The sequence below is a fragment of the Hemitrygon akajei genome, chromosome 2 (genome assembly GCF_048418815.1).
Source record: "Hemitrygon akajei chromosome 2, sHemAka1.3, whole genome shotgun sequence".
NCBI classification, from domain to species: Eukaryota; Metazoa; Chordata; class Chondrichthyes; order Myliobatiformes; family Dasyatidae; genus Hemitrygon; species Hemitrygon akajei.
In genome coordinates, this window is record NC_133125.1 from 143435637 (window position 1) to 143458053 (window position 22417).

Below are 22417 nucleotides of genomic sequence, written 5' to 3' on the forward strand. Positions count from 1 at the left end.
TACTATAAATTTTCTCTAGGTCCTGCCAACATTAGGGGATGTTTGAATGATTTTATTAATTGTGCTTCTTAAAATGGATTTGGAATCGGGAATTACATTTTTCAAAACTTGTACAATATTAAGGGAATTATAGTTAACTGTCATGGTTGAGGGCTTTTAGCAAAAGGTGGGATGTGGAGTCTGGCAAAATCGGCGGTGGGATCATAGTCTGTGATTTAACCAACAGAAGTAATGGTGAGATGCTGCATTTTGTAAATAGGGCAGAACAACAACAAAATCTAGCGATTTACTATCAGATATCGTTAAACGTAGCAAGTTAACAAGGACATAAAAATGGAGAATCCCAATTTTTCTATAATATTTATATGACAGCTGGTATCGTTTCAAACTGCAGATATTCAGTCAAATGTCTGGACAGCGCAACAATATTAATTCCCAGTTATAACCAAATTCAAATTTTTATTCACAAGTATTTACAACAAAATAGAAAATTTCCCAATAAAATTAACATAATTGAATACATACAGAATCAAGTATGTTACCTGTTTTAGAAATATTTAAATATATTCACAAGCTGATCGACATGGAGGTTAGAGTGGTGACTGTTATACATTGCAAGATCTTCAGTGCTAAAGACACTAAAGAACAAATATATAACAAAGGCATTATGTACACCATCCACTCTCCTAAAGTGTCACTGTACAATTGTGCAGGTGTCAAAGTCCAACTTACAACCCCCCCCCCCCCCACCAGCCCCACAAAACTTTCAATGTCTTGAAATTTTAGATAACTTCTCTTTGAACTCACACTATCTGAATGAAGGATTTTTAAACATTAGCAAATTGACTAACTTTAAAACGTTAAAAAAAAAGCTGCAGATGCTAGCAGCATCTGTTTGGTGAAGACTGGGGTCAAAAGCTCTTTAACAACAGGCTTTATCAAAGCCTTCTGTTGCCTGAACAGCATTATTATCATTTTAAAAAAATTAAACGTCATAAAACATCTGCTAAAAATATACTTTTGAATGTTTAACCCATTTTGTAGCTTTACTTTGCAAGTGCTACATAGCTTAAATCTAATACAAATCTTTGATGATGGGTTATTTTCCGTAGTTACACCATCACTTTCAACCAGTTTGTTTCCATCATGTTAGTGTAGGTGATAAGGGAGTAATCTGTCACCCTTCAGTTGCTAACATGGGCAAGTTACTTTGGAAAAGGAAATGATGTTTCAAGGAACTTTGAGCATTGAAGGAGAAGACTACTTCAGTGTTGAAGTCACACTAGCCAGACTCGTTGAACTCTCCTAACCCGTATATGTAAGGACCAGGTCTATTTTACTATTAATGAGTTTGTGTCCACTCTAACTCTGCATCACTTCTGCAGAGGCTTTCTATGTTTACACCAGTGTCAAAAATGGAAACTCTTAAAGGAGCAAGTAGCTGGTTTTGATTTTAACTCAGATAAGATGGTTTTGCAAATTTCAAAGTTGCTTCTTCACAACCAGCAATGCATTAAATAGTGTCGAGCGTTGCTCACAGACACTAAACATTTTGTATTGTGGATACTGCTTAAGTATCTATTCACAAAAAGTGGTACTAGCTGATAAATGTAACATTCAAAGGGTAGAGTGACTATCATACAAGAGCAGAGTGAGTTGCCTCAACAACTATTGCCCACTGACACTCACATCTAATGTGTGACAAAGTGCTTTGAGAGGTTGGTTAGAGCTCGAATAAGCTCTTGCCTGAGCAAGGTGCTGGATCCAATGTGATTTACCTATACAGGGATGCCATCTCACTGGCTCTCCACTTGGCCTTGGATCACCTGGACAATACCAATATCTACATCAAGCTGCTCTCTTTTCAACACCATCATATCCTCAGTTCTAATCAATGTTCCAAAACTTGGTCCTCTGTATCTCTCTCTGCCACTGGATCCTTGACTTCTTCACCAGGAGACCAGAATCTGTACAGATCTGAAATAATATCTCCTCCTTGCTAACAATTAACCATGGTGCAGCCCAAGGATGTGTGCATAGCCCACTGCTCTGCTCTCTCTACACCCATGACTACATAGCTAGACACACTACAAACATGATCTATAAATCTGCTGACCACACAACTATTGTTGGCAGAAATTCAGATGGTGATGAGAAGGCACATACAGAGCGAGATAGATCAGCTGGTTGAGTGCTGGTTCAACAACAACCTTGCATTCAATGTCAGTAAGACCAAGAGACTGATTGTGGACTTCAGCAAAGGGAAGTCAAAGGAACACACACCAGTCCTCATCGAGGGATCAGCAGAGGGAAAAGGTGAGCAGTTCCAAGCTCCCTGGTGTCAACGTCTCTGAAAATCTATCCTGGGCCCAACAAATTGGTGCAATTACAAAGGCAAGGCAGTGGCTATATTTCATTTGGAGTTTGAGACTTGGTACAGTAGGTCACCAAAGACACTTGTATTTCTACAGATGTACCATGAGGAGCATACTAACTGATAGCATCACCATCTGGTATGGAGAGGCCATTGCGCAGGATTGGAAAAAGCTGCAGTTGTAAACTCAGCCAGCTCCATCATGGATACTATCCTCCCCACAATCCAGGACACCTTCAAAGGGTGATGCAAAAAGATGGCATCCATCAGTAAAAACCCCATCACCCAGGACCTCCCCTCTTCTCATTGCTACCATCAAGGAAGAGCTACAACACATACAACGTTTCAGCTTCTTCCCCTCTACAATGATTTCATGGACACTTCTTCCCCTCTCTTTTTGAACAAGATTAAATATATATCTCCTATTGTAATTTATAGTTTTATTAGTATGCTTTGCGATGTACTGCTGCTGCAAAATAATAAATTCCACATATGCCAGTGATATTAAACCTAATTCTGAATCTGAACTGATGATACATAAGATCTAAATGATGTGGATAGTCCGAGTTCATTACAGTTTTGTTCAGCAATAGTGTACTATGGGTGTCATGGAATCATTCATCCATACCAGGTTTTTTTTTCATAAAGAAAACGATTTTATTTGGACTAAGCCCGTCTGTAACCCACAGGCTAGCAATGCTATTTAGAACTAGAGGATACTAAGTGCTGATCTTTCACTGCCCAGGATCCCTACTGAAAAGTAACCCCAGAATGGTCAGATGACAGATTAATTTGCCTTTTGGGTTCTGGATCCTGAAGTGAGATGTGATTAGTAGGAGCAAAGCTGTTTTCATTTGATCATGACACTCAAAACAGGTCAACTGAGGGGGGTAGGTGCAAAAATCAAGAATAGAATCAGCTTAGTAGGTTATAGAGTACATTGTGGAATAGAGGTACCTTCACAGTGGTGTACCTGACCTAGAAAGATCTTGATACTGATAATACACTAGAAAATGTTTCATTCCCCAGCACTAAGATTTCTATGATAATCATACAAAACGAATCCAAGGCAGTTTCCATGGAATAATATTTAATGACATCTGGGTATTTGCATTATTCCCTCAAAGTCAGGGGCTTTAGGTACAAATCAGGTGGATGCATTGGAATTTGGACTGGTTTTAATATAAAAGACCCAGGATATAGTTTTAACTGGATAAGGTTGTATGTAGTGAAAACGATATGGTCATTCAGAATGGAAACAATTAAGTCATTCCACTGTTAACCGTTTTGTTCAATGTTTTTATAGATTAGATTTACATGTAAGCATTTCCTACTCTCTTTATTATTCAGGAGAAATTCCTGACTTTTACTGGAAGTTACTCTGGTTACTGATCCTCCCATTCTTTGTTTCCTATGTAAACTGAATTCTTTATAGCAGAATTTACTATGAAACTGACTGATGTGGTGTTAGCATTAAAATTCTGCGTATAGAAGAAAGGCTTAAAATTGCAGTTTAGTTATGCCCTTTATTTTGTTCTCATTTGCAACACTTCATCTAATGTAATTTATTGTTGCTGCAAACTGCCCAATAGCAGTGAATAAATTATTGGAAGCATTCTGACTATAATATCTGCATATAAAAAAGTTTCAAGGGGTGTTGGGTTTGGAGAGGTAGTGCTAGAAATAGTATTTGAAGTGAAGAAAGGTCTAGCAAACAGATGGCCCTTAGGGAGAAAAGGGAGATGTCCAGGAGGATGCATTAGAAACAAGGCCACTAAAACTACACTAATGGTAAAATGACAAAACAGACATAGGACAAAAGGTCACAGGCAAAGGACCAAGGAATTAAAATGAGGATTTAAATCTTTATAAGGAACAAAACCAATGTGGGGGATACGGTTCAATTGTAGAAGTGCAGGCATTTACACTCACAAAACCGTCTTCAGCAGCAACAATCAGCCCTCAGAAAGACAAAATTTCAAAATTCTCTAAAGAGGAGTTACAGATTTGAAGTCATCAAATGTATAAGAACTTTTGTCAGGAGATGGGAAGAAACTGTTTTTACTGTGAGAATTAATAGTCAGAAAATACAGATTTAACATTCAGTGGGGAGTAGTGAGGGGTTGGTTGGAATGTGCAGTTCTTTTCTCTTACGCACCATGAGGAAATAGATGGAATCTAGTTTGAGAGTTCTTACAAAATGTTGGGACAGTCATGATGGGCTAAGCGGTCTCTTGTGCAGTAGGTGTGAAATGGGCTCCTCACACAATAACAACTGTTCTACAGTTTTCTTCACTCTATGGAAATGAAGATCGACCAGCCTGCAAAGCCAGTTACTGATTCACCCTAAACTCCTTTGTACCAGTGCAAATTCTCAATGTTCCATGGACAACCCAAATCCCAAGAGATGCAACTTGAAGCATGAGTTTCTGGGAATGTGATTCTACGTGCTAGAAGAAAGGGCTCCTCCTGCTCCACCTTTTGTTAGCAAAGTTATTCCTACAAGACAAAGTTCAGGTCAAGAGGCTGGAAGCTAGAGTGAGATGTGGGAGTTTACATTTGATGAAGAGAAAGGAACTAGCATCAAAGGAAGGATGCACAAGGAAGCTACATCAGTGCACAAGATGATAAGGGATGAGAGGAGTTTATTCAGAATTTGATTACCAGTAAATCTGTTACCTTTAAATATCTGATTTTGCAACTTTTAGAACACTTTTATTTTACAGATGTGGACGGATTTTCAAAACATCCTGGCTATGCTTATTATCAGTTTAAGATAATTCAAGGAGCCAACTTAACATTAGCTCAAACTACCACCAGACATAATAGCTATTGCAGTAAAATTTGCCTGTCAGTCTTTGTATAGATAATTCTTTCTTTAATGCTCAGCATTGCATATATTTGGAAAAACAACAGGGTGAAAGTATCAAGATTTACTTGAGAATTTGCTTTCTGAATAAATTCTATTATGAGCTCCATAAAGGAGGTGCATGTAATTTTGTTGTATTTTTAAACAGTGATTCCAAGTTGCCAGTGAAACACAATGAAATCATTAAACTACCCCTGTAGTTGCTCGTGTTCCACTTTACCCAACAAGGTGTTTATGTTGATACAAAGCAACTAGAATGTTGGACAAAGAGAAACACCAGAACTAGCCCATATAATAGATGTCTAAACAGGCCTTTTATAATGATCTAATTGAAGCAAGTAAAATTTGTCCAAGAGAAAAAGTCACCTGAGGTATCTGATACCAATGGGGACTGAATCTGTATATTAAATTTGTTCTTTAATTATCTCTGATTTACATATATTGTTCAATAGTAGTAAACTTGGCTGAGTGAAAAGCTACCTGTCACAGACCACTTTAATATTTACAACTTTAGGCAAATTTCTTGGCACACATTGTTGATGAAGAGCTCCTTTTCTGAACTTTTATCACAACACTCCCAAGTTAGAAACAACCCATAAAAAACTGAGATTGAACCCCCAACCTCAATCTAGCATTTGAAGCAGCAATAGCATGTATTTTTATTCTCTGCCCACCGTCCATACCCTCTGGCCTGTCAAGTGACACATTGACATGTATTACAAACCAGGACCAAACCTTTCCTATATGCCCACAATCAAGAGGATGGAGGTGAAGGGGAAACATACTCGTTCACTGCACGTTCTGCTTCAGACAATGAGATACACAAGATAGCACAGAAATTCCAAGATGAGGAATGCCCAAGAAGAGTGAGTCAAGTGACCTGACCTCCTGAGCAGATGTATTGCTTTAAAGTGCCAGTGAGTCACACTGATATAAGCTGCCATTTAAAGATAAATGTGGCTGCAAACACCATCGAACTTAAAATATTGCTCAAGACAAATTTCAGTCAGATTCCTGCAGAGGCCAACCTACTTCCGACTAAAACAAATATACTGAAGTACCTTACAATAAGGCAAACTAAAATACATTTATATAGAAATTAACTAGAATTTTTATTTAAATATTTGTACACATGCAAATTCAGACCCTCATCCATGAAATAAAACACAGAATACGCCTTTATCTCACCTCTGCCTAATGCTGAATTAGTCACCTTGTACCTTAGATACATGGGGTAAGTGGAGAGGTGGTGTCAAATTACCCACTTTATTTGGGTAAATTAGATCTGATGGGCATGAGATTTACCCCATTGTGAAACAGATTGTATGGCAGTTTGGGGAATGAATCAAGACATTAATGAAAACATGGAGCACTCCTGTTAACATTACTTCTTGCTCCTGTACACTTTCCTGTGGGTAAGAACAGCAGAGAGCCAACCTGCTTGGCGAAAAAGCTACTAACCGGCTCCACGCTCAAAGCAATAGATAGCATCAAACCCAACAGACACTGGTTTCTGAAACAGTTTGTTTTCCATCTGTGTATATTTATATTCATTTTATTAATCTTCTATTATGTAGTAAGACTCTGTATCTATCGGCAGCTGTGGAAATACAGGTTATTGTACCTACAGTTTCTTGAAAGGTCTGTCCTCGCCACTAGAATTGGGAACACTTTGGTACTCTGGAAGTGATGGGAACAGCTGGATGGCTGTGATGCACCCGTGGTTCTCCCCTTGTCCACCACACTCGCCTGGCATCCCCACCCTTACTACCTCTCTCCCTCCCTCACACTCCTACAAAGGGAACTGGAGAAAAAGCATCCTGTACACCTGACAGGACCTGCTGATGGAACGGACTGACTGCTGGGCTCCTTTGCACCCCTCGCAGGATGTGGAGGGAGTCTCGAGCCCACTCAGACCAGGGCATTGGGCAGACAGCATAGTGGCTGGCTTCACACGGCAGAGCTGCCATCGTGGCCTAGGATGTGGCTTATGTTATGCGCTGACCTGTTGGAGTGCTGCTTGGAAACGTCGGAGAGGGCAGGGTTGGTTAAAGGCAACAAAGGCGACATGGGCATGGCTGGGGTGTCGGCAGTGAGGGGCGCAGTGGCGATCTCGGGGAACAGGGTGGTCAGGTTGAAGTTGGACAGGTGTGGGGTGATGCTGGAGCTGTTGGCCATCGGCCTGGCAGGGATGTCGGGCAGGAGAGGAAAGCTGGGCTGTGGAAAGCCAACCGGCCGGGGCGGGGAGAGGATGGAACCAAACGGGTTGCTTGCTTTCTCCGTGCTGGGACTGGTGAAGATTTGGTTGGAGAAGTAGGGGATGGAGAGGTCGTTGGAGAGGGTGGGGTGTGCTGGTGAGTAGGAAGGATAGAATGAAGGCAGCGGATTCTGCGGTTCGACTGGGATGAGGGTGGGGGTCCGGTTAGCACCCGGCTGCGTTACTGGGGGTATGAACGGTGGATTGGCATTGAGAGGCGGGTTCATGCCGCCCTCCGCGATGAAAGGGAAGCCGAAGCTCTGAGACAGAGAGTGCTGCTCTGGGGCCAAGTTCTCATTCGGAACCTGCTGACTGTCAGCCACGAAGCGCACGATGCTGGCATTGCGGCTGGTGCTGGGCTGTTGCCGCGCAAGCATCACGCCTCCGCCCGAGGGCAAGGGCAGCTGGAGGCCACGCTCCAGCACCTCGGCACTCCGATGGTTACCTGAGCGTGGCCGGTCACTCTGGCGCAGCTTGCCGGCTGAGCCCCCATGTGCCGGGTGCCGTGCTCTCTGCGACACCGTGGAACCGGCTTGGAGAGAGTGAGGCCGCTCGGCCCCATGCCCCAGGGCCGCTCGCAGACCTCCGTGCGGATTGGAGACCTGCGGACTAGTGTGGCACTTGTTGCCGGCTCCGAGCGTCGCTTTCTGCGGGGCCGCACCTGGGCTGCTGTTGCGACTCTGGATCTCGGGCACCGACGAGGGGTTTGGGTACGCGATGCCCCGGGGTCCCAGTGTGCCCAAGCTCAGATCGCAGCCATCCCGGCTCTGCACCGCTTCCCGGAGCGGCGCGCACGGATACTCGATGCTGGCAACCGGTGCACACTGAGTGCTCCTGGCATGATCGGGGCCCGACCTCTGTCCACCGCCCAGCTGTTCACCCAGGGGTGGGGGCAGTAAGCCCTGCATGAAACTCTGGTGGCAGGAGCCCTCCCCATCCCTCAACGAAGCCCCGCCCGCTGCTGAGATGCCCTGCACAGGCAGGTAGGGCAACCGGCCCTGGCGCTCGACCCCCGTCCCCTGGGCCAGCCTGAAGCTGTGGGCCGGGATCCCCCTGTGTCCCGCCATGCCACCACCCATCTCGCTGCCCCGGGACGACTGTGCCTCGAAGGTGCCGACTGACTGGGCAGATACGCTGGCCTTGAAGGGGGGACAATCAGCCACGTCGGTAGCCATGCAGTGGTCGAGGGAGAGCTTAGACTGGAGCCCGTGCACGGGCAGGCTCTTGTTCACGGACAGGTCAAGGTACGTGCGCAGCTCGGGCTGCTCAGTGCTGCTCCTGGGGCTTTGCATGGAGCTGGACGGCTTCCCGATCAGGGCCTCGGCCGAGTAGCTGGAAATGCGGTTCCGCTCCGGGCGGTGAAGGTCGGGCGGCCGCGATGCCGGACTGCCTTTGGGCCCCAGCTGCTGCTCCAGCGGCCTGGAGGTGAGCAGCCTCTGGACGCGGGGATGTCCGGCCACCTGCTCGGCAGAGGGACCACAGCGGCCGCCGTCCTGGTGCGGGAGGAGGTCCGGGCCGTGCAGGCTCTGTGGATGCGTGTTCCTGCCGCCCACTGGGTTCTCGCACCGCTTCTCTGGGTGTGCGCCGCCAAAGCAGTGCTGCAGCAGCAGCGGCGGCTGCTGGGAGCCCTTGTGGCGGCTCTGCCCGCTGGCCCCCGCTTGCTGCTTCTGAGGCAGGGCCAGCGTCTGGCCTGTCCTCACCAGCCCGCGCTTCTTCTGCAGTTGGGTGTCCTGGGGCACGCCGTGTGCCAGGCTCTCGGCGTGCGGAAGGTGCTGCTGCTGTTGTAACTGGTACAGGTGCCGCTCGCGGAGCTGGCCTTGCGGGTGCTTATAGTAGGAATGTCCGTGGGCCAGCGGCACCCCGCCCTGCGCCGACCCATTGGCCTGCACCAGCCCATGCTGCTGTGCCAACTGCCCGGCTGGCGTCCCGCCACAGTGACCCTCGGCGCTCCTTGGCAGGGGTACCGAGCCGGAGCCCAGCAAGTTGGCGGTGGGGAACAAGGTGCCCAGGTTGTGGCCGTGTGATGCACTGGAGGAGCTGACCGGCAGCTGAACCAGGAATGGCTGCTCTCGCTCACACGGGGATTCCACCAGCGCGCCCGGCCCCGGCTTCCCATCTGGACGGACCGCACCACTCGGACACTGCTTCGGACGTTTGGCCGTGGAGATCAAGTGATCCGCTGGTCCGTTGCGCTTGGTTGCATCTTTGCGCACCTCGGTGCTCTGCTTCGGGCCAACAGGAGGCTGCGGAGGGGCTCTGGAGGGGTACTCCGCCGTGTGCTCGACCTGCTCCGGGTAGGTGGCTGGGTCGGCTGCCAGCGGTGGGCAGCTATGGCCCTGGCTTCGCACTGATGAGTTGGAAGGAGGCAGGGCTGGACACGCCAGGCTTGGCGTTTCTTGGGCAGACGAGGTATGGGTGGTTTGACCCTGGGCTGGAAGCACAGATTCCTGCACTCTCCCTTCCACTCCGATGTCATGCTCGGGCTGGAGGCTCGAATCCCGGCCTTTGTCTTTGTCCGCACTCGGGGGTTTCTGTTTCTCCGGCTTCAGCACCGCATCCTCTGCTGCGGCGCCTTTCTCCGGGCTCTCCTGCTCGAATATGGCCCGAGCTGCAAGGGCCACGATGTCACTGTGGTCTGGCAGGCTGTAGGCATTGAAGGTGCAGTCCTCCCGCGCACTGTCTGGCAGCAGGGAGGCGACGGAAAAGCCTCGGCCGCTGCCTGAGCTGCTGGACATGGGCGAGTCAGTGTGGCGCTGGGTTCCAGCTGGCGCTCCTGCACTCTCGTGTTCCGGCGTGCACAGTGGAAGCTGGTCTCCAGACGGCCCGGCCTCCCGGGGCTGTCTGCAAGGAGATGGAGGAGTGCTCATGCCACCCCCGCTCCGTGCCCCCAGCCACATCTCCGCAACCCTGGCACTGTGCCGCTGCCAGCGACTCCAGCTGCTGGGAAACGCTGCTGATGCCACAAGGGGTGGGCGTGGTCACCTGGAATTCCCCAGCTGCCACCTCTCCTGCCCCTGGTAGGGGCGAGGTGGAGCAGTGGGATGGGGACGGAGCAGTATTCGTGACAGCGCACGCACCATCTGTAGCCAGGCAGGTCGGAGTCGAGGGGGCTGCCAAGGGTGTGCTGCTCTCTGACGGTCCCTCAGGTGCATCCTCGCTAGCGCTTGGCGCCGGGGGCCTGGTGGGGGCTGGTTCCGGCGAGGCAGAAGTGGCAGCCGCCCCGGCCGGGATGTGGTGCGTGAAGGAGGATGGAGGTGCGGCGGGGCATTCGGCTGGGGATACCCGCTCGGATGGGCTGGGCTGGCAAGAGGGGGCGCAGTCCCGTGGCTTGTGCCCAGTGGCGCAGCCCTTCCTGGGGAGGCCCTGCTTTGCAGGCAGGAGCTTCTTCGGGGTCTTCTTGGATTTGGAGGGCTGGAGCGCCCCGTGGGAGGGCCTGCCAGGAGTGGGAGCAGACAAGCTGCTGACGGGGGCACAGGGAACCTGCCCGCTGGAGCCAGTGGAAGCAGTGCACTGGGCTGTGGGCATCGCCCTGCTGCCTGCCATCTGGGACACACTCTGGCTGAGGCTGGTTAGCGCTCCAAAAGCATTCAGGGCCACATTGGTGTGGGGGTCAGCGCTGGTGGTGGGCTGGATGACGTGCATGGTGGTGTGGCTGGAGCCCCCAGCTGGCCTCACCGGCTGCAGGGCAAAGAGCTGCCCGTTGACAGAAATCGTCTTCTGCGGGGTGCTGGGGGCGGTGGTGGCCGCCGACTGCGAACTGCTGGGGGCGGGGGCAGATGCGGGCACGGGCCGGGGCAAGATGTGGACCAGGTGTTTCCCTCCGACTGTCTGAATGCTGGGCGTGCTCTGACTGCCACTGCTACACCCCACCTGACCAGAGTCGAGAGAGGGGGCTGCCCTGCTGTTGCCCGGAGGGGGGACCACCGAGACCGGGTTCTGTCCGGCTGCTTGTATGATGACAATCTGCTGACCCTGCCTCTGGCTGTGAAGGGCCCCCCTCACCATGGCCGGTGAGCTGGCATTGGCCGGCTGCAGGATAATCAGCTTCTGGCTGTTTGGGGAGGATGGGTCGCTGGCCCCTGGGGGGTGGGCCATCTGAATCACCTGCAAAGGGGGCAGCAGGGACACCACCTTGGGGGCAGTTGGGGCGGGAGCGTGGGGCTGCGCCAGAACTGGCTGCAGTGGGAGAGGTTGCACTGGGGTCTGGAAACTCAGCTGACTGTGGGCAGAACAGACAGACACCCCATGAAGTGTGGAGGGAGCGGAGGATGCTGCTCCTACGTGCCCGGCAACGGAAGCAGGGAAGGAGCCTCTGGCATTCACATTTTCATTTAACGTAGTTGGCAAAGCACTGCAGTTCACCTGGCTGACAGGCTGTACAGTGTTGCCTGCCAGTTGCAGTGTGGTCCAGGTTGTCCGTGTGTTACCTGCGAAGGTCATGCACGTAAAAGCACCCAGGCTATTCGTGTCAGCAGCGCAGGTGTAGGTGGAAGCTGGGCAGGACACCGTCCACAAGCTGGTGATGGGACAGGACGACACCAGACCACCCTGACACATTGTCCCAGCTTTGAAAGGTGGCGGCAAGCCACGGGCCGACACAGGTGAATTCTGGCAAACGTTTGGCACCATCGCGCCCTGTGGGCACTCACTAACCGGCCACTTCGTTGACCTGAACTCGGAACTCTGGATGCAGGATGGCGTGGACCCCAGAACAGTTTGGTGAGGAGACTCCACACCCATGCACATCGACCCCATCTGCTGTAAGGGCAAAGGTAAAGCAGGACAGGTGTTGGCAGAAGTTCCAGCAATGTTCAGGACGGGGCATCCACTGGCAACTCCTGAGGTGGTCCGCCCAAATGTGGCTTGTGAACACTCCAGCACAAGTTGTGCAGAGGTGCTTACGGGGCACTGAAGAAGCACTGGCCCAGAACTGTTAGTAGAGACATTCAGCACACTCTGGACCGTGCCCGCAGTGGTGGTGCACAGTGCAGTGTTCAGAGAATTCTGAGTCGTAGGGAGGCATTCGGGCATGTTCCGCTGAGAGATCCGTGTCTGAGGCTGGATCCCATTTACCACTTGGCCGATGTCAGGTATTGCCATTGGCATCATTATATCAAGACATGCTTCTTGAGTAGTGTTCTTCAGGGTATTCAGAGTTAGCTCCAGTGAACTCTGTACTGCAGCTTGGTGGCAATTCCCATTCAGTTGGTTTCCGTTTGTGTAGATGAGTATATCTTCCTGCACTTGGTTGGGAGAAATCATCATAGTAGTTTTAGTGCCCTTGAATTTCCTCTTCCAGTGAATCGTAGGGTCATCATGCAAGCAGATGTCATTAGCTTTCAGTAGTTCCACAAAACGGTCATTTTCCTTCTGTAGATCATCCAGCTGTTTACGCAGTCTGACAATTTCTTCAGCTGCAGAATATAACAAATTAAGTTACAAACAAATCATCCACTTGAGAGTCTGTGTGGCTAAATTATGTTTATAAGATCAAGGATCAGGGGTGATAGCTTCACATATAGCAATGATGAAACGCTGTTAAAATCTTCACCATTGCATTGCACAAAAATACAATGGGGGATAGGGAGGGCAGTGAAGAGAACAATTACTGAGTAAGGCTGAAAAGACTGAATATACAGATTATCTTATCATACGCTCACCCTGTTCTTTGGTTCCTCCATTCAGAAGAATTTCATCATTCTGCCTCTTCAGCTCTGAAATGTACTTGTACGCTTGATCTAGTATCATATTTTTACTCTGTGTACAAGAGAAAAAAATAGTTTAACAAAGTTGTATTCATTGCTGCTTTTAAAAGCGGTACAAAGAAAAAGGACTGTAGAAAACAAGTGTTTTAGAGGTTCTTTGACACAGTTAAATGGCAAAGGAATAGAAATCATTAGGAGCAGAGAGATTTCCCAAGTACATAAATTATTTATACAAGCATACAAATGAACCAAAGTGAAATTTGGAGTTTTGCTCTTTATTTCAAACCAGCCCCTCGGTCTTTCTGCTATACATCTGACATTTTATTTCCTCACTCCACGCCCCCCCCCCCCCCCCACCATCCAGTATTACACAACAGGGTCATGAATTAGAAACTTGGAAGAAATGTATCAGCATCTGGAATCACATGGGGAAGGTTAATGGTTGGATTGATTCGTGGCCGTGTCCTTGTTGGATACAAACTTACATTGTCTATCTAATTTGTTAATTTTTTAAATCCAAAGAGCCGTACAAAATTGGAACTGTTTTACCTGTTTCAAAGCAGGAGAGCACGGAATAAGTTCTCCAATTTTGTTTATTCCAGAGTTAATCTTCTTCTTTCGATGTCTTTCGACTAGAAAATCAGAATTTTTCCATTTAAAAATTGAAGGAACTGAATTTCTAATCCTTATTTTCTATATTTAACTTTCCAGTAACAGATCCACATGCAGCAAGGCTCAGAAATATTGTGATAGGAAAGTTGAAATTACATACACGTTACTCGAAAGCATATGACAATGAAATTGCTATGTGCTGCCCATAAAATGGATTCCTGACACTTTTACTGTTGCTATACATCTAACCACTGTCCTTAGTGTTCAATAAGTTTGTTACTCAGCGATCAAATGGCATTCAGACACAGCAAGCTTCAGCATTTAACTTACACCCAGATTTACCAAAACTCTCCCCACCCCCACCGCATAACTCTGTCCTTGGCTTAGTGCTCATTTCTGTCACCACAATGGTATATTTCAATTCAATGATGGAACTCTAACCCTCTTCATAGTCACAGGAAAGACTGTATCTCAACGTTAGTAATTAAGTGAAGACAATGAAATTGCTATCTTTATTGGAGGAACAACTACAATTCTGGATCATTCATTTTCAAAACTGCATAAGTAAAACTATTCAACTAACAATAACAAAAACAGATGGTATACAATAATGTTGAAACTTCTGCAAAAATATAGTATATTGAATATGATTATTACCTTAGTATAATAAAGTGCCTCAGAATTTACAGTCACAGCTACAGTAACTATGCTTCTCATTGAGGGGGAAAAAGAAAGAGATCCCAACAAATATTAAGCAATCTCCTTGAAGAGAACTTGCCATGTTCCAATGACTGCTTCTATCAGGTATCAGTTCAAAAGGATTCCTGATGGCCAGTATCAGTTAAGTCATCAAAAATATTTTAAAAAAAGAAAATGCTGGAAATACTCAGCAGGTCAAGCAGAATCTGAGGGGAGAGAAACAGAGTTAACATTCCAGGTCAATGACCTTCCTCAAGAGCTGAAAAATTAGAAAATAAGCATGTAGAGAGTGGAAAAAGGAGGGCTGAAAATGGGAATGTGTGTGTTAGGTTGTCCACATGATTACAGTTATTTCAGTGTCACAGGAGGAGAAGCTGATCCATCTAGAGGAAGGTAAATAAGAGATAAATAAATAAGAAAAGCACAGGGAGCAGTAAAAAGAGAGATGCAGAATAAACAGCTGCTGGAAATCTGAAATAAAAACTAATTCTGGAAATACCCAGTGCTTAGTCAGCATCTGTGGAAACAAAAACTAATGTGTTACAGGTGGATAATCTTACGTTAGAGATACCCATTCCCACCATCAAGTCAGTAATCAGCTTTCCAAACCGACGATCATGTGTAACAATTTCTACAGAGAACTACAGAACACTTTAATTTACATTTTAACATCAGTACTAAAAGTGCTGAGGGTTGTAGACCCAGCCAGCTCCATCACGAGCACAACCTTAAACATCATGAACAACATCTTCAAGAAGTGGTGCCTAAAGAAGGCAGTATCCATCACTAAGGAACCTCACTATCTTTAATAGACAATAGACAATAGGTGCAGAAGTAGACCATTCGGCCCTTTGAGCCTGCACCGCCATTTTGAGATCATGGCTGATCATCTACTATCAATACCCGGTTCCTGCCTTGTCCCCATATCCCTTGATTCCCCTATCCATAAGATACCTATCTAGCTCCTTCTTGAAAGCATCCAGAGAATTGGCCTCCACTGCCTTCTGAGGCAGTGCATTCCACACCCCCACAACTCGCTGGGAGAAGAAGTTTTTCCTTAACTCTGTCCTAAATGACCTACCCCTCATTCCTAAACCATGCCCTCTGGTACTGGACTCTCCCAGCATCTGGAACATATTTCCTGCCTCTATCTTGTCCAATCCCTTAATAATCTTATATGTTGCAATCAGATCACCTCTCAATCTCCTTAATTCCAGCGTGTACAAGCCCAGTCTCTCTAACCTCTCTGCGTAAGACAGTCCGGACATCCCAGGAATTAACCTTGTGAATCTACGCTGCACTTCCTCTACAGCCAGGATGTCCTTCCTTAACCCTGGAGACCAAAACTGTACACAATACTCCAGGTGTGGTCTCACCAAGGCCCTGTACAAATGCAAAAGGATTTCCTTGCTCTTGTACTCAATTCCCTTTGTAATAAAGGCCAACATTCCATTAGCCTTCTTCACTGCCTGCTGCACTTGCTCATTCACCTTCAGTGACTGATGAACAAGGACTCCTAGATCTCTTTGTATTTCTCCCTTACCTAACTCTACACTGTTCAGATAATAATCTGCCTTCCTGTTCTTACTCCCAAAGTGGATAACCTCACACTTATTCACATTAAACGTCATCTGTCAAGTATCTGCCCACTCACCCAGCCTATCCAAATCACCCTGAATTCTCCTAACATCCTCATCACATGTCACACTGCCACCCAGCTTAGTATCATCAGCAAACTTGCTGATGTTATTCTCAATGCCTTCATCTAAATCGGGGCGTGCCCTCTTCTCACTATAGCTTGACATTCCTTTCCTTTTGTAATATTTAGTTATTTTTGTAATTTATAGATTTTTTAGATCTTTAATTAATAAATCTTTGCCTTTCTGTGGTAAAACAACACATTTCACATCACATGTCAGTAATAATAAATCTGATTCTAAACAGAGACTGGATTTACAAACGACTAAAGTAGAAGAAATATCACCACAAAGGAGAAATCTACAAAAACTTGTGTAGTTTGAAATAAACATAAAAGGAAATAATAACTAATTTTATGTATGGAAATCAAGGGACAGACTGTTTAATTGTTATGGCTTGGAAAGCAAATTAAAAATGTTCAGAGCTGATAAAATTAATCAAGAGATGTCCTCATCAACTGCTATTGAAATTTGCTATTGAAAAAAACATTAACTTTGTTTCTTTCACCTCTTTGACCTGCTGTGAATTTCCAACACTATTGTTACTGTGGGATTTCCATGCTCTTTAACAATACAACTAATTTGGTAAAATGTTTAAATTCATGTCAGTTCAAGGAATTTCAGCTTGACGGCATTGGAGAAAACTGCATATTGTAAATGAAGAAGTACTGAATCACTGACATCGGAGTATTTTCATGTTGTGAGGCTGCTGTCAGTTACATGGAACAGTGATGCTGAGCACAAGTTGTTACTCTACCTTTGCAACTGAAAAATTCAGGCCAATAAGTTAACTACAGTGTCATTGTAATGTTTACAATAAACATTACCACAACAATTTTGATCAATAAATATGATCATTTCTACTTCTAATGGTTGGTTATAATTAAGAAAAAGATATGAGAGTAGTTGTCATTGTAACAATAAATCAATGTATAAAGTACTTTATACATGGTAAAGGGGTTAAATTCCCAGCTGTCATGGTGAGACTTGTGTATATCAGACTATTAATTTAGGCCTCTGGATTAGCAACCACTAACACAATTAGTACATGCCTATTAAGAGAGATGAAGTTATGGGGGACATAGTGAGGTGAGGCAACTTCACCTATTATTTGTGAGAGGGGGTTCACATCATCCAGTTTTGCTGGTCGGAGGGGGAAGGCGTAACTAGGCCCAGCCCCCCAGGTAGGGGAGAAGCCTCAGAGCTGGCAGCCGCACTTAACTCCCTGGTGGGGGTGGCTGAGAGGCCACGGCTGAAGCTGGGGGTGTTCTCCGGAGCCAAGCCTACCCCAGATGGGGAGGTGGACTATGAGACCTGGATCAAGCATATGTCTTTGATGTTAGAGGAGTGGCCAGGCTCGGAGGAGGAGAAGAGGCAGCGACTGGTGGGAAGTTTGAGGGGTTCGGCAGCCAAAACAGTCCGGGAGTTGAAAGCTGAAAAGCCTGGGGTATCAGTGGAGGAATGCATAGAAGTTTTGGAGGGAGCGTTTGGGTTGTCAGGGGAACCCTGGCTGCTTTTAGCAGAGTTCCAATGCCTGGAACAACGGAGAGGGGAAAAGCTCTCCGAGTACATATTTCGGATGGAGAGGATGCTTACGGGGTTGCGGCGCCGGGGGGTAGTGAAAGTGCCTGACGTGGCTAGCGTGAGGATGAGTCAGATATTCAGTGGCTCTCTGGAGGAGGACAAGGTGGCTTGGACTATCCGGCAGGCTTATAGGAAGGGCCCCCCTCCATCCTTCGGGCAACTGATCAGAGAGGTGCAGGAGGAAGAGAGAGCGTTGGGGCAGAAAAGGGGCTCGGGCCACCGGGAGTGATCCTCAGCGATACAGGAAGTGGTGGCTGGGTGGAGGTCTGAAAACCCCCAGGGGAGTAGGGACCCCTCTCTGGAGGGGAAGAACAGGGAAGATATTCACTCCCAGGGGCGGCCCGTGCAATGGGTTGGCAGCGGGGGCCGTCCTGGGAGAGGAGGGGCGGCGGGCAGCGTGTGCTTTAACTGTGGGAAAGAGGGGCATTTCAGGCGGGACTGTGGGCAGCCAAGGGTGTGCTATAGCTGTGGAGAGGAGGGACACTTTCGGTGGGATTGTGAGAGACAAGGAGTCCCACGGAGGGCAAGCCCCCCTGCGACTAAGAAGGGAGAGGTGTCGGGAAACTTAGGAGAGGCTCAGTGAAGGAACGGACTAGAGCCTCTGGAGGAACATGTTCCCAGAGATCAGCCAGGGGACCACCGGCTGGTTATTCCGGATGGGCTGGTAGGACCCCGTGCCAGTGTGGGTCTACGGATAGAGGGAGTTTTATGCAAAAGCCGTTCTTGATACGGGATTGTAGGTGACCTTATTGTACCGGTCTTTCTACAACAAATATCTAAAGCATTTGCCTGTAACCCCATTTGATGCCCTGCAGATTTGGGGTGTGAGCGAGGGTGATTACCCGTATGATGGGTACCTATCAGTGAGATTGGAGTTCTCGGAGGGCGATGTGGGAGTGTCCGAAGCTATTGAGACGTTGGTGTTGGTGTGTCCTGACCCGGTGGAAACCGGTGGTGCTGCCCTCCTGGTGGGGACTAACTCCCCCGTTGTGCGACGGCTCCTGGGAGCTTGTAAGGAGAAAGGGGGGGGAACACTTTCTGGAGACCCTCTCGGTGCATCCAGTGTTTCGAGCGGTGTTCGAAGAAGGGGTTGCCCCCCAAGGGCTGGACCCGGAGTGTAAACGAGGGACGGTGTGGTGTACGCAGGCAAGGCCCAAGGTGATTCGACCAGGGGAGTTAGCACTCGTGATGGGGATCCCCAGATTCCCCAGAGTGCCGACGGGCAAAGCCCTGTTAGTAGATGCCCCGGACGATCTTGAAGGGGAGACACAATTTCTGGCGGGGGTGCTGGTGAAGCCTGAAGTGCAGAGACCAGGGGTGGTACATGCGAGGCAGATAGCCGTAAGTGTCAGGAACACTACGGCAAGAGAAATCACCTTTAAGAGGGGAATGCCGCTAGCGCATCTGTTCCCAGTGACGGTAATGTCTAGCACACCAGTGAGGACCCCTAATGGGGTGGGATTGGAGCATCGAAGGGAGCTGACTGCTGAAGCCTTTAACTTTGGGGATTCTCCAGTGTCGCCGGAGTGGAAACGCAGGCTAGCGGAGAAGATGCTGAAGATGGAAGCTGTTTTTTCTCGGGGCGAGTTTGATGTGGGCTGCTCCAAAAGCACTCGCCACACCATCCGGGTGACGGAGGTCACCCCGTTCCGAGAGAGATCCCGGCGGCTGGCTCCGGCAGATGTTGAGGACGTGCGGCAGCACCTGCGCAAGTTGAAGGAGGCCGGAATCATAGCTGAGTCTCGAAGTCCTTATGCGTCCCCAATAGTGGTGGCATGGAAGAAGAATGGGAGGGTGCGCATGTGTGTTGACTACAGGACTTTGAATCAGCGAACTGTCCCTGATCAATATACTGTCTCGAGGGTCAAGGACGCGTTGGCCTGCCTGAGTGGAGCGAAATGGTTCAGAGAGCTGGACTTAAGAAGTGGGTATTAACAGATCCCGATGAGTGAGGGCGATAAAGAGAAGACGGCCTTTATCAGCCCGCTGGAGTTCTTTCAGTTCGGACGAATGCCCCAAGGCATATCAGGGGCCCCAGCCACCTTCCAGAGGCTCATGGAGAGGACTGTGACGGATATGAATCTGTTGGAGGTGCTGGTGTACCTGGACAATTTGATAGTGTTTGGATCGACTTTGGAGGAACATGAAGAGCGGCTGTTAAAGGTATTAAACTGGCTTAAGGAGGAAGGGCTGAAGCTTTCCCTGGACAAATGCCAGTTCTGCAAGTCGTCGGTCAGCTACGTTGGCCATATCATTTTGCAAGAGTGGCTACTGATCCAACTAAGATAGAGGCCGTGACCACCTGGCCGAGACCCCAGAACGTGAGCGCTCTGCACTCATTTTTGGGGTTCTGTGGGTACTACCGCCGATTCGTGAAAGGATACGCCAGAATGTGTCACCCGTTGACTCAGCTGTTGTGTGGCTATCCCCCGGTGGGAAAGAAAAGGAAGGGGGACCGGAGGCAAGACGCCGGAGGACACTGGAACCCGGCAGGACCTCTTGGCTCGAGATGGGATGATCGATGTGAAGAGGCATTCCAATCTTTGAAAAGGGCACTGACCCAGGCCCCCAGAAGCCATATTGCTGCACACGGATGCCAGCCGAGAGGGTGTAGGGGCTATTCTGTACCAGGAGCATGGCAAAGCATTGAGACCGGTAGCCTTTGTCAGCCGAAGCTTGTCGCCCTCTGAGAGAAACTATCCCACTCACAAGTTGGAGTTCCTGGCGCTGAAGTGGGCGGTGGTGGACAAGCTGAGCGATTACCTGTACGGAGCCAAGTTTGAGGTGAGAACAGATAACAATCCTCTCACTTATATTTTGACTTTGGCTAAGCTGGATGCCACAGGACATCGGTGGCTGGCGGCCTTGTCGGTATATGATTTCAGCCTGAGGTACTGCCCCGGAAGCAAGAATGTCGATGCGGATGCTTTGTCTCGTCGGGAGCCGGAGGAACAGGAGAGGGATGAGGAGTGGGAGAGTGTCCCTGCCCCTGGAGTGAAGGCGATGTGCCAGTTTGCTATCACCGTGAAGGCCAAGGGAAGAGGGAGGCTGGAACGAGCCGTGGACCATTTGGGGGGTTTTGACGACGCCATACCCCTAGCTTACTGTGACCTGACCGCACTGCGGACTAAACAGTTGCCGGAACTGAGTCCGGGGGAAATGGCAGCTGCTCAGCAAAATGACCCGGGTCTTGGCACTGTGTGGAGAGCGGTAGAGAAGGGGGATGTGGCATTGGCTGAGAAGGCGAAACTCGCGTCCGAGCCTCTGTTATTGAAGGAGTGGCCTCGGTTAAAGTTAAAGAACCAAATCTTGTACCGGGTCACGGCACCTCAGGACCAACCCCACCGTTGGCAACTGGTCCTGCCGGAGGAGTATCGGCAGACTGTACTCCAGGCCTTACATGATGATTCCGGACACTTGGGGGTGGAAAAGACCTATGGATTACTCAAAGACCAGTTCTACTGGCCCCGGATGAGGGGGGAGGTTGAAGAATACTGTAGGAAATGCAGTCGTTGCATCCGGAGGAAGACCCTGCCAGCGTCGGCAGCTCCACTGTCGCACTTGCAGAGTGCGGGACCTCTGGACTTGGTATGTATGGATTTCCTGTCGATTGAGCCTGACACCAGCAACACCGCGAATGTCTTAGTCATCACCGATCATTACACTCGCTATGCTCAGGCATTTCCCACTAAGGATCAGAAGGCGACGACAGTGGCGAAGGTGTTATGGGAGAAGTATTTTGTTCATTATGGCCTTCCCAGGCGAATCCATAGTGATCGGGGCGGGACTTTGAGAGCCGCCTTATCCATGAATTACTGACTATGCTTGGGGTTGAGAAATCCAGGACTACCCCTTATCACCCACAGGGTGATTCTCAGCCAGAGAGGTTCAACAGGACCCCGTTGGATACGCTCGGGATGCTGGAGATTGGGCAGAAAAATAAGTGGAGTCATCATATTGGACAATTGGTTCACTGTTACAATTGTACTCGCAATGATGCTACAGGGTACTCGCCTTATTGTCTGATGTTTGGGCGGGAAGCGAGGTTGCCCATTGACGTGTTTTGGGGCTGAAGTGGGTGAATTACCCGGGAAGCCCTATCTAAAGTACGTGTCCGATATGAAGAGGGAGTTACAGAGGGCGTACGAGTTGGCCGAGGTGGCGGCTACCAAACAAAATCAGAGGAATAAGATGCGGTATGATCAAAAGGTGAAGTTTGCCCAAATATTGCCGGGCGACCGGGTCCTTTTACGGAATTTGGGACTCCCTGGTAAGCACAAGTTGGCAGATCGATGGGCGGCCAGCCCCTATGTAATAGAGAGCCAGATGTCGAATCTACCAGATTACCGGGTGAAACCTGAGGATGGGAATGGGCCTATCAAAGTACTCCATCGGAATCACCTGCTGCCCCTGGGTCAAGCGGTGCGGGTGGACAAGGAGCCAGAGTGGGAGGTTGCGCCTAGTACAAGGACTCTGCGAGGGCGCGAAGCGAGGGAAGAGGCCGCTGCTGAAGAGCCGGGACGGTCCTTAACCCGGGAATGGATACCGATTCAGAAGATGACAACTCAGATGAGTGGCCCCTGCTCCCATTCGCTGGCGTTTCAGTACCAGAAGAGGAGG

General features: G+C 48.6%; 1 protein-coding gene across 1 annotated transcript in view; it reads right to left on the reverse strand.

Annotated features, from left to right (window-relative positions):
• Positions 1 to 439: 439 nt before the first annotated feature.
• LOC140716277 (basic helix-loop-helix domain-containing protein USF3) overlaps positions 440 to 22417 on the reverse strand; it is a 41865-nt gene continuing 19887 nt past the window's right edge. The window contains 4 exon segments of the mRNA XM_073028888.1: positions 440 to 10404; positions 10406 to 12914; positions 13161 to 13257; positions 13755 to 13837. Of these exon segments, the coding sequence (XP_072884989.1) occupies positions 7194 to 10404; positions 10406 to 12914; positions 13161 to 13257; positions 13755 to 13837 (5900 nt within the window). The 3' untranslated portion in view covers positions 440 to 7193.